We start from the raw sequence: 12,586 nt of genomic DNA, 5'->3' as shown, positions 1-12,586 counted from the left end.
TGACTTGGAAGTGAAGTTTGCTGCTCCACTGACAGAAGGGCTCATAATATTGGTTAGAGTTTAATTTTGAAATTCGCTCCTAAGTATTGTGCTGTTGAACCTTGATTTTGATCCGCTCTCTTGCATCTCCAGCAGAGGTATTACCCTCAGATCTGCTTACCCTCAGCAGATGGACTGTGCTTCTTGCTGTGCACACTGGTGGGAATCCACAGAAAAACTAACCAGGATAAAATTATCAAACTTATCTTCCAATATGACTTGAATACAGTCATATAGTCAGTAGAAAATAAGGTTTTACACTGTAATATTAGGGTTGTGATGATACTATAATACTCTAGGATGGAAGAACCTTATTTTAAGATCCCAGAATTCCTTATGTTATATTCCTAGAATAGCTTTTTCCAGTAAATACCATAGTTTTGGGGATTTTCCTCCTTCACTACAGTCTTTTAGCAGAGCTGATGGGGAATAATTGCCTGTCCGGACAGGCCATTAATTTAACACCTCTGCACAGTCTATTGTAGTGCTAAAGATTTTTAGGCTCTCCACTAACCATGTGTCTTGGTGTGGGAGGATAAAAAGAGCCTTATGTAGGGTCAGAAAACAGTTCATCATTGCTCAGTGCAGTTGTTGGTATGACTTTTGAGACATTACTCATCACTTTGCTAAAAAATGCTTTTTTTTTCTTCTCACTTTGATGACTATTAAAGCAAATAAGGTGATTTCATGTAGTCAAGAATCAGGACATACTAGAAAATATATCTTTTTGAGTGTATTCATATGGGGGAAATGAGTGACTTTTCAAATTTAAATTGTATTTGCTTTGAGGATAAAGATAGGATTTGTACAAAATTTACTTGAGACTTCAAACGAATAGGAAGACATCTCATAGTTTAATAGTGCAAATAAAAGACAAAATTTGAATGTTGAGATCAGACATCTCTACATGGGGCTTTGAGAAGTGTTAGGGAAATGTGAAAATACTTTCAATTTGGCTTAGCTTTGAAAGTAACTTCTTAATCTGCTAGCATGAGTTAAGTACTTGTGGGACAGCTTTATACCTCCTACTCAGAGCTCTCAGGGACAGCTCACCTGTCACCTCCACTTGTCCCTACGTTTCTTGTGCGTAGTGCTGGCAGACAATAGAGAAGAGTTCCACTAATCTTGCACTATCCCCGTTAAAGTAATCAGTAGTTACCATGATTTCTTTGTACCTGTGGAGCACTGCTGAGGCATAATAGCTCCAATAGTCAGATGTCTTTCTTAAAAATACACATCTCAAAATTATTTTCTACTGACAAGATGTCCTTTAAGAACTTCATATCAAATCTCAATATTTGCTATCCAAAGGTTGACAGCATTCTGTAAAATATGTGGTAAAAAGCAACAGGGGGACAGAAACTTTTTTTTTTTTTTTAATACTGGATAATTTATTTCTGGTATACAATTTTCTGTACTATCAGAGTATTCAGCATTTATAGATGTATTGCAGAAGAAGCACAGGCTTTGTGTAGCTTTGGAGTAGTGCTCCATATAAGCACTACAACACAACATCCTCAGAAGGCTGTCTACACGTGGCTTAGTCCACGTGGCTTGAAGGTTACTTTAAGAAACTATTGTGCCATGACTAGTGCAGAAAGACTGACACTTTCCAATAGCAAGCACTATGAAAGTGATAAAACCAACTTAAGTTATGTTTCTTTCCATTATTACGATTTTTTTAAGTTTTGTTCCTCTGTAGGAAGAGCTGGGGTACCTTTTCTTGGTTACATCATACCTCATGGTGTAAGGATGACTTGGGTTATTTTTCTCAGTCTTCCCTTCATTTCATTCTGTGTGTTTAAGTAACTTAATATATCTCTGCATTTTACTTCAGTTCCTGATGTGCAAAGTTGAGACAGTGGAATCATTATATCAAGTTCTTGTGAGGTAGACTCCATTGCTGTGGTGACATTTTATGATATGGTAACAAGTGCTGTAGGAATGTCTGCATTTTGTATGGTTGTGATGCATTTGTAGCATTTCTCTGTTCACCATTGTACAATTTAATGATGATATTTTTCTACTCCTTCTACTGTAATATGTATCATAAATCTGTCTGGAAGTAGACATAATCTTTCTTATGGCATTTGTAGTGAGAATCCTGCTCCATCCTGGTGGTGAAAGGATACTTCAAGAGTTGAAATGTGGGCAGAGATGAGCTCTGTTTCTGTCCCATGTCTTCAGACGTGCCCATTCTTGAGGGTCTTCTTTGAATGCCAGTGCAGCTTAATTTTTTAATATGTTTCAATAGAGATTCCAATGCTTTCTGGCAATTAGTCTCTGTTTTCAAGTTGTAGTTATCAAGGTGGTAAAGATTTTTAAAACCTCCAGTAAATGTCAAAATTCTTTTGTCTTTGTAAAGAGAAACTCTTGTTTCTCTCTGTTCCATCATACAGTGAGATTTTTTAGCCCCTCTGTCTAGGACTTTTAAAATATTTATAGCCTTGAAAATACAAGCACCATTTGGGGGTCTTTTGATATTCTTTTGTCTATCCATCTGTAAATAGTTGGCTATCGTGTGATTGTACATGTAAATAGGTAGCATCCAATGTTGTGTATTTATAATCAAATTCAGAAATCAAAATGACAATAATTTTATTTTAAATATGAAAGAATTATTTAAGTGTGTTCATAGGAAACTTAATCCATATCCATATGTATGTGTTTGCAGGAAAAAATTATGCTTTTCACAACATAGTAGTAATTGTTAATTCATAGGAATTCTGCATTTCTGCATTACAGCTGTATATTTTCTAACAGAAGCAGAACTATCTTTCTTATACTTGCAACTTCAAAATGTAGGTCATTGTGTTGGCAAATGTAGGTCAGAGTGAGGAGGAAGAAGACAGAATGCAAACTCCTCCACATGGATCTTTAAGCTTATCCCTGTTTTGAAGGTAAAGAGGCTTACCTACCTGTTCAGGCACGTGAAGCTTTTCCTTTCACTAAAATTAACACTGGTATCCTGGCTTCTGGTATCTTGGCTTAGCTGGGAGCACTGTGTGCTTCTACACTTGCAACTTGTTCATGAAAGGCCTCCTGACTCCTGCTTCTTTAGCTTCCAGATGCTTATACCATTGCTGAGGTGACCCTTCCTTCCCCATGGGGGAAGGCAGCGGGAAGGAGAGCCATGCACGTTGCTGGCTTGGAAGCAAAGAGCATTGTCTTTGCAAAGGTGCTTCACCCTTCTCTCAGCACAGAGATACACCTACAGTTCCAGCCAGTATCAACATTGTAATGGTAGCAGGGGAAGGAGTGGTGACCCCTCAGAAAAGATTCAGTGACATCATTCAAAGTGCCCTCTCAATAATAACTGCAGAAAAGTGAAAGACATTTGACTGAGGGTACTGAAAAGTCAGATGTTGAAGGATGTTTGCTACAATTGATTAGTATTTTTAAAATTCACTCAGGCTAGAAGTTTGCTATAAAAGCATTTCAGTTTTTTATGTTTGTGGGTGTGAGGGTTTTTTTAATATGAGATATAAGTATTATAAACTGTGTTAAATTAGCCGTGTCTTCACTAAATATTAAAAAACCACTTTTATTGCTTGAGTGTACACCAGTCACTGCAAACGGAAACATTCTTTATGTTACACACTAAAATATTTAAACAGTTACTATATTTATTGCAAAGTCTGTCATTTTAGCATATTTCAGTGCTCAAAAGCATTGAAATGCTCAAAGGGAGATGAAAAACCCTGTACAATTCCTAGTGTATTTTTCACTAAAGAATGGGTGGTCTTGTGTGAGTATTTTATTTTAACCCTTAGCAAGTCTAAGCAAAATAGCACATTCAAAAACACCCGATCAGACTGAACTGTCATAAACAGGACAAATACAAGTATTGCATTAGTAGTTTTGTTATACGTATGTATCATCAGTCTATTTTTTCCCCCTTTAAATATCTTTTTAATACAAAAGTTGTATGCAAAGTTTTGGACAAATCCTGTCTTGGCTTTTGCTTGATCTGCATGCAGTCAAGACGTTTTTAAATTTTCATTATTTCTCACTAGGAGAAAGGGTAGTTCAGAATACTTACTAGATGGAAAGGACGAATTATATTGATGATGGTTTCAGTCAGGCTTTAAGTGATTTACAGTATGACAGTTTTTCTCCCAAACTTCTGGTTCTGGTAAAAGTGTAGTGATGTTTTTAGCCTTGAGAACAAAATAAGGTTAAAATGGTCTAAAGGATACACATACATAGCAAGCTTCATGGAATTCAACCTACTTATCTAGAAATATCTAAAAGATGCTCTACATGCCAAATAAGTTTACTGGAACCATTAAAATGTCTGTAATTCATAATATGAAGTTTGTGTCTCAATTCTTAATGTCGTGCATTGGTTGAGGGGGGAAGTCAGCTCTGGATTTTACCTGTAAACAGACACATAAACATTGCTAAGCAACCACAGATGAAAAACACATACAACAATAATTCAGCTGCATATGCCTTTGATTATTTCTCCTTTAACTTCGGGAACCTTTGCAGACACAGCTGAAGTTCCTGAGTATGAGTCTGGTTTCCTCAGGGCCCCTCCAGCAATAAAGTCTGGTGCCTGCAGGACAGCATTTATGGCCCTCTCTGTGGGCCACACCATTTCAGTTGGACATTCCATTCAGGTGGGAACCTGGGTTGGCAAAAGAGCCAGTTTCTTGAGAGACTGGTTTTGAAGAAATAAATTTACATGGAAGCCTCCAAGTAGTTGTCAATGTTGATGATGACCAGTGTAAGTTTTATGATAGAAACTAATGAATTCATGAATAATACAGATTAGGTGAAGAAAGTGTGATTGCTCCTGGCTGTTTCTGTAGGAGAATTAGGGAAATTCAAATGAAAATGACAGGAAAGCAAGTATAAAATGAGAGAGGAGGAGTTTCTTTATACAGCAGGGTGAAACTGTGGTGCTTCCTGATACAGCTCTGGAAAGTTTACCACAGAATAACCAGAAAAATCCTCCAGTGCCTATTAAGAAGAACTTAACAATTGTATTTCCTCTTCTCCTTCTTCTGAATTTCTTGAGCCGCAACTAGAAATCACACTTTACTGCCCTAGTCCTGGATTTGTCCTTAGCATATGCTGCTGGTCAGTCTCCCTTACAGTTGGACTGATACCTGACCTAACACAAAATAAGAGCTAAATAAAAGGAATCTGGAAAGAAATGGAGTGACTGTAGGATGATGATGATGAGGTAGCTAATAAAAAACTAGAGGGCTCCTGTCTCCTGTTGGAAACAGGCTACAAGGCAAAGTTGGCCTTTCATCTGGCCTGGTACAAACAGGTTGATGTTCTTGTGAATGCATGAGTGAATTAAATTTTATATGACTTTTAAAGTCTTGCATATTGCATGTATATGTGTGTGTATCTATAAATTTCTGGTCATTAGTTTTGAAGAAGTCTATGAAATACTCAATTCCAATGCTTAAATCCTAGGTCTTCTTTTTATTTTTCTTTATTCCATGTTATTATGACAAATATAGAAAATAAAACAATGGGTAGGGGTCTGCAAATGGTAATATGCATTCAAATATTATTTTAGACCAGAAAAAAATCTGTTCTAAGAAGGCAAATATCTTTGTTTTATAGGTCTCTGGCCATCTGAAGAAGTGCTGGCTTACTACTGCCTAAAGCATAATGAAATATTCAGGTACAGAGTTAAACATAAAAAGATATTTTCCAATTTCTTAGTTTTATTGTATCTGCATGGTAAAGATTGCTATGATTTAAGTCTTCAGATTAAATTTAAAATGTTCAAGGTGAAAGCATGTTGCTCTTAACAAAGAATTCTGAGCTGCCTTTGGGTACTAATATTGCACAGCAAGCTTTCTGCTATATGTCAAAGACTTTTGATTTCCACTCAAGGCGTTTTATTTCACTTTGATTTTTGGGAAACAAAAGTGAAGCTCCAATCGATCAGTGCTGATTGTGAAGGTCAGGAAAAATAAGATATTCTTTAAACTGACATCTGTTGCAAAAGCAAGCAAAATATTATCTGATGAAATACATAAAAATCACTGCATGTAGTAAGAGGAATTTGCTCCCATTTTTAACTGTGGTGAAACAGTTTTGAAACATCCTTCACTTTTATTCAAAACTTGTAGAAGTCAGCTATCAAGGCTCCAATAGGAACATCTAAATATAAAATCCATCCTGCATCTGCTTTCCTTCCCCCATACTATATCGAGATTTGCACTTGGAAATCCTTGAAGTTTCATTGTGTGGAGCATGAAAAGGATGCAAAAAAAGCTATTAGAACAATGCATTTGGAGGCAGAAATTCTGCTCTGTGTGAGGGTGTAAGGCAAATACCAAGTAAACCAGCTTGGAGTATACAAAATCCCAGTCTGTGTAAATATGGTGTTGGGTAAAATCAGAAAGACCAAACTGTAAGTCCCTGCCCCTTGTACCAAATGAGCAACTTGCTTGGACTCCAATCTGTAATCAAAGACCTGACACCCAAGTGTGCCCTGATCCGTAAAACCTCATTCCTGTTCCATCCACCACATGAAGAAAGTGTGGCCCATTAGGGGAGGCAGCTCGTACACCTGATCTGGCAGCCGCTGCTCCTTCCTGCCAGGTTGGTTGTGTGCCTTCTGCTATAGTGATGTCCCTGTAGCACTTTGCTATCTGGCCCCATGCTCATATGCTCTACTTCTTCTCCAGGGCTCCTCACAGCAAACCTCCCGTGCTGCTCACTCAGAGGGTATTTTCCTAGTTTGGGTATCACAAACTAGGATCTGAATATCCCAAACCGTAATATTCAGAGACAACTGTCAGTCAAACTTCCACAGAGTAAATGGGCAGTTTCACATCCTGAATTCTCAGGATTATGCCCGACTGACAGTACTCTCAGAGTAGAGTTTCTTATGTTAAGTCTCATTTATAAATGTCACTATATATTGCCTGAGAGACAGACACAACTTTTAAAACTTGCTGGTAAGAGAATTTGCACTGAAATAAATTTCCTGTGCATAAATATTTGTGTGTGTGTATGTGTGTATATGTATGCTCATTTACTTTGTACACAGAAATTTGGTTCAAAATGCATTAAAAGCCTTACACTGGATACTTTTCTGTGTTTATTTCAGTAAGCATGATTCTTATAAAGGAGTAAGTGCCTTGTAAGCCTTACATATAACCATATAGATATAGTTTTAATATATATATATAGTAATATATAATACATTAAAGTTATTTGAGGAAAAACCTATAATCTTTCCGTTTAAAAATCCAAATTGCAGATTTTCCCTTTTTTAAAAAAAAATATTATTACTGGGTTTATATACGGCTTTTTCCTCCAAGGTATGTCTTTCTTTTGTCTCATTTTGATTAAATAGGACAACTGGACTTTTTTCAAATACAATTTGTGGTATCTAATAAAAATAAATCTAACCTGTCCAGACAGTGAGCATTATTATACAGTCATACAGCCTAGTCCACTCGCCTCAGTGAACAAAATATCAGCATCTTTATACCGATACTGATATGGCATCCTAGATGCTCTTCCTAAATATCAGTGTGGAGTGAGTAGGGAGGTGACCCTTTCAGATAAAAATAGACTTTCAGATGTTAATGTTTTAAGGGAGAAGAAACCCTCCAAAACCAAACTCAACCAAACAGTTTAGTTAAAATTCCATTTTCTGCCTGTCACAAGTGTCTCAATGGGAATGCTTCTGCCAGCTGTAACAGTTGCTGCAGATTTTACTATAAAGCAGCATGTTCCTAAGCTGAGGCTCTGCCTTGCCCCAGACACTGCTTCACACACAGTTTCGGTGCAGGGTCAGCATCCCTCCCTCCCCTCCTGGGGCAGGCCATGGCTCTGGAGGACATTCTTTATGGCTCCCCCTGCAAGCTCCCATCCGGCACACTCTCTGCGCCAAATTATATTTCACATGCACGTCTTAATAACAGCACAGTATGGTCTAAGTTAAAAGCAGCCTTTTAGACCATGTATTCAGCCCTTTGATCGGGCTCAGTTTAGGCTCTTGACACTAACTTCGTTTAGTTTTCTGAGGCTTAACCGTTTGCTGTTCCCATCGTTGTTCATAACAGCATTGTTTGTAGGTCACTTGCAGTTTTAAGTGCTAATTGAAGGATCAGATTTCTTCGTGTGTAATTATTTTGTGGTACGCGGCTTGCTTTAAAACTTCTCTCTTTTTAATATAAAAAGGCTTTTAGGCATAACTGTATGGAGAGATATATAAATAATATTAATTTCCCCATTTACTTCTCTAGCTGTTTTTGCAAGAATGAATGTGGATTAACATTGTTATCCTTTCCTAACAATTATCTTTCGCTACTCTAGCTAGTTTAGTTCTAAAAGACAGAGCCATTGACAAGGGAAAAAAGGGAACCTTCTCAGATTTTTCAGCTCAGCGGTGGTAATGTTGCACTGAACACTAATGAGGGAACCCCCACTGGTTTGCCTGCTTTGTGACTTTTCTATTTCATAATTATTTTTAAAACGCAAAACGACATGAGGTAGCCTAGTCATGTCTCTACAACTTCCTGGTAGCTCAGTTCTTACTGCAGATGGCAATTTGTTCTTGTAACATATATGTCTCTCTGACCATTTTCATCTAATTTGTATGGGTTCTACCATTTCCTTTCTCTCTTTCAGGGACCTTGCTGTGTGTGAGCTAGGGGGTGGCATGACATGCTTGGCTGGGCTCATGGTAGGTCTTTTCTCAATTCCAATCCCATTCAGAGGAAGAAACAAAAGGAAAAATGTTCCAGTGCCTCCAACTGCTGGGTCAGAGAACTGTCAACAGCCTCAGCTGCGGTCAAGCTGCAGAGTCTTGAGAGACCTTCTAGATTGACTTGCTTTCGTATCATATTGATTTTATGGTTGCCTCGATGAGCAGAAACATTTTACCTCGGTGTAGTCAATATCTTTTGTTGTGACATTCCAGGCCACGTACTGTCTGTCTTTCATTGCCATAGCCGAAGCTTTTTTTTTTTTCAGATTATAGTCCCATTTGCTAAGATACAGGAATAGCCTGGCGAATCACAGTTGGAGCACCATGATATAGCTGCTAATGTTTTGCCTGCATTATTACACCAACAAACATGATCCAGAGCTCTCGGTAATTAGATTCTTTTGAATTAGATTGGCCATTCAGGAGAGTCGTTCACCATTCTCTGGGTTCTGAGTCATGTATTCAGGAGATATTATGTAGCAGTGCAGTGCATTAGACAAGTTTTTATGTCTCTACAAATAAAAGCATATTGTTACACTGATTGGCATTTGACAAACCTGTCGCTCTTATACAATGTGTCGAGGTTACAGCCCAATGTGCGAGCATGTCAAAGCTCACAAAAAAATTACCCTTACAAAGCCATCTGCCTGCAATGCAAAGTTATATGAAGGGCATCAGGCAGTCAGACAGAAGCAAGCTGAAAGGCAGAGTGACAGCCTTGTATGATGGCTCTACTAGATAAACAGAAGCCCGCAAATGAAAGCCTCTCAGAATACCATCATCGGCTGTCACAATGCAATTACGGAACAGAATGATAGCAAGATAGAGGCTCCCGCAAATGGAATGATAAAAGTATTGACTGATTTGATTGAATGATTAAAATAATGCAGACATAAAATGAAAAAAGATTGAAGATTGTTACAGAGAAATAGGTGAGGAAGCATGATACTGAAGGCTTGTCACTCCTGTCTTCACTTCCACACAGACAAGCATATTTGCTCATTGTTTGCTGTGCTCTTTTTTTCAGGTTGCTATTTCTGCAGATGTCAAAGAAGTTCTGTTAACTGATGGAAATGAAAAGGCCATCAAAAGTATCCTTATTCAGATAGAAAACTGGTTTGTTGTGCTCGTTCCTTTTTACTGGCTGAGTAACAATCGATATAAAGACAGACAGCATGGGGCATATTAAGAAAAAGTCCCCACATAAGTAATTAAAAAACAGATGTGGAATATCTTGAACAGAGCAGCAGCTTTCCCCATAATAAATGCCACATTTTCCCTGCTAATTAAAAATGCACATGTTGGTATAGAGCGTGTACAGTAGTAAATATTTGCCCCCTGGTTGAGTGCTGGAAGATTCATGTGTGTATGCTGCACATTACAGGAGGTGTACAGGGAATCGAATAATCAGCTCCCCTTCATGTATCCGTTTTGCATAAGGGCTAGATTTTTTTTTCCTACTTTCAGATACTAGCCCCTTAAAACATGCTCAGCATTCATATATTTTCAGAGCTTTTCCAGTGTATGTTGAAATATTTCATTGTTGCTGATAAGTTGTAACTGCCTACAAATTGCCCATTTAGTCTGCTTAATCAATTACCAATTTATTATTATTTATCTTGATGTAAGATTGCAAAACTCCTCGGTCCCTTGTAGGAAGTATTTTATTGTATTTCTTATATTAGAATAAATTGCTATTATGCCCTTCTAATATGAAGAGATAGTTCATAAAATTGAACTGGACTTGGGTTAAGCAAGAGAATGAGTGAGCATAATTTGTGGCCACATTAAATATCAGCACAGAACAAGAACAGATATATACAGTGAATACTAATAGCCCTTAGAAATTGAGAGGGAAAAAAAGGAAGATATCTATTTGCTTTTGTTCCTTGATAATCTTTCCATTTACATTTTCAGGCAGGCTAATTTTTCAGGTTTTGGTCACTGCAGCGTCAGAATTATTTCTTTTTGATATTTGTATGTATTTGAGAGCTAATGTAGTGAGTACTTAGTAAAAAAAATAACTTAAACTAATCTGTGGCTTAAGTGAATTGCAGTTGCTGATGCCTGTTAAATCAGAAGACATTTCAGTGCAGTAATATTAGCTACTACCTTTAAAAAAAACTTTGTCAAAGGCAACTGAGGTAACTATAACTGCTGACAACACTTGAAAAATTTCATGTTAAAAACAGTTAATCCTAGATCATATCTGTTAAAACTTGAAGTAAGCCTGCTAAAAGTCTCTTTTTTCTTGAAAAGGCAAGTTCTCACCTGTATTCCAGGGATTATTATTTTGTTAAATTCTAATGTGTTAGACTTGTGTCTTAAGGAGGAAGTGTTCATTATTCTGTGTATTTTAATCAGCACCACCCTTCCAATCTTTCTTCCATGTCATTATGAAGATAAAAAATGTAGGAGAAAAGAAGTGTTTCAAAACTAGTCTAACAAAAGAAACTCATGTTGTATAGAAGCATAGGTATTTAACAAAAGGTCATTTTACCCACAAAAAGCTTCAGGTGGGCTCAGTAATCATCAAGTCAGCAAATGTCTTGCATAGCAGATTCCGTAAACATACCTGAACTTTTTTGAAATTTAGAAGTCTTTTATAACAAGGAAAATTGGCAAGTGCGAAAATATTCACTCAGTCCTTGGAATTAAACAAATAAAAGTGCTTTTATTCCTGAAAAAGATACTGTTAATATTATCCAATTATCACACCTTAGTTTTTCACAATATGTTTTAGAAATGTCTTCTGTTCCCAAAAGTCTCACAAGAGGTCTTCATCTGTATTCACTCAGTGAATCCCTTTCACCACAGTGATTGGTGGACGGCTGTAACAGGAATTTATTTTTCTTTTTTAACATTTGGTGCTCAGAAGGCTCAGCATTCAAAGTGCTTTTATTGTGTTGGATTTTACAATGGGCTTAATATTAGCAGGGTGCCAAAGTGCAGCAGGCTAAGAACTTTACTGTGTAGGTGAAATGTATTCTTAAAAGTGCACATAATAAAATTTCTGTTGCATTTTATATGATTTATGGACTTCAGTAGTAATTTTATGATCTGTCTTACGGTAATTTTCTTTTGCACTCTTTTCTATGGTGACTGGCTGTAATAGAAGTTTAGGCTAAATTTAGATCTGTTTCAGCCTCACCAGACTCATTGAAATCAGGATAGAATTTTAGGTGTATTTGGAAGTAGCATTCACCCTGAGGGCCACTGGCTACAAATTATGTATTTTTGCTAGTTCTTATTATTGCTTATGGTATTTTTTGATTGTTTAGCATACAAAATTAAAGTAATGTGGGATAAAATACTGTTTTCTTTTCTAGATTCTGGTCTTTAGGAATAGTTAATGTCTAGTATTATAGTTTTTATGTAGGTATTATAGATTAAAATAATCTTGTTTAAAAATTACTGTTTACATCTTCCCTTTAAATTTCTTAGGAAGCTTAAATTACATGCCAGTCATACTATAATATCCAAAAATTACTTTCCAAAAAGTAAAAGTGGTTGTCAACAAAAAAGAAAAAAAATCCCTGTCAGAAGCCAGGAAATCACCAAGCAAGCCTGCTAATTATTCTTAATGGGCAAGATGAGCACATTAAGAAACAAATGAATACATCAGTGAAATGTAATTGAAAATCGACCTGGCAATAGTGCATTGCATCTGAGAATCTGCTTTGTATTATCAACATCATCATAATTATTGTTGTTTTTGTTGTTGCTATCACTATTCAGTGAGCATAACTAACAGCTTTGCTTTGTGAAATCTCAAGCTTTTGAGGATTTGATTTTTCTTTTGATTTTTGACATGCTTCCTATTAGTCTCCATTTATACTGCCACAT

General features: G+C 36.8%; 1 protein-coding gene across 3 annotated transcripts in view; it reads left to right on the top strand.

The window, feature by feature from the left end:
• CAMKMT (calmodulin-lysine N-methyltransferase) overlaps nt 1-12,586 on the top strand; it is a 211,955-nt gene that overhangs the window by 162,550 nt on the left and 36,819 nt on the right. For all 3 annotated transcript variants that reach the window (XM_039697840.1, XM_039697838.1, XM_039697839.1), the window contains exons 4-6: nt 5,629-5,689; nt 8,662-8,716; nt 9,768-9,831. In XM_039697840.1, the coding sequence (XP_039553774.1) occupies nt 5,629-5,689; nt 8,662-8,716; nt 9,768-9,831 (180 nt within the window). The remainder of the gene's footprint in view (nt 1-5,628; nt 5,690-8,661; nt 8,717-9,767; nt 9,832-12,586) is intronic.

This window comes from Passer montanus, unplaced genomic scaffold, assembly GCF_014805655.1.
Source record: "Passer montanus isolate IOZ18808 unplaced genomic scaffold, ASM1480565v1 scaffold12, whole genome shotgun sequence".
NCBI lineage: Eukaryota > Metazoa > Chordata > Aves > Passeriformes > Passeridae > Passer > Passer montanus.
Note: the sequence above shows the minus strand (reverse complement) of the source record. Positions and strands in the feature narration are given on the sequence as shown.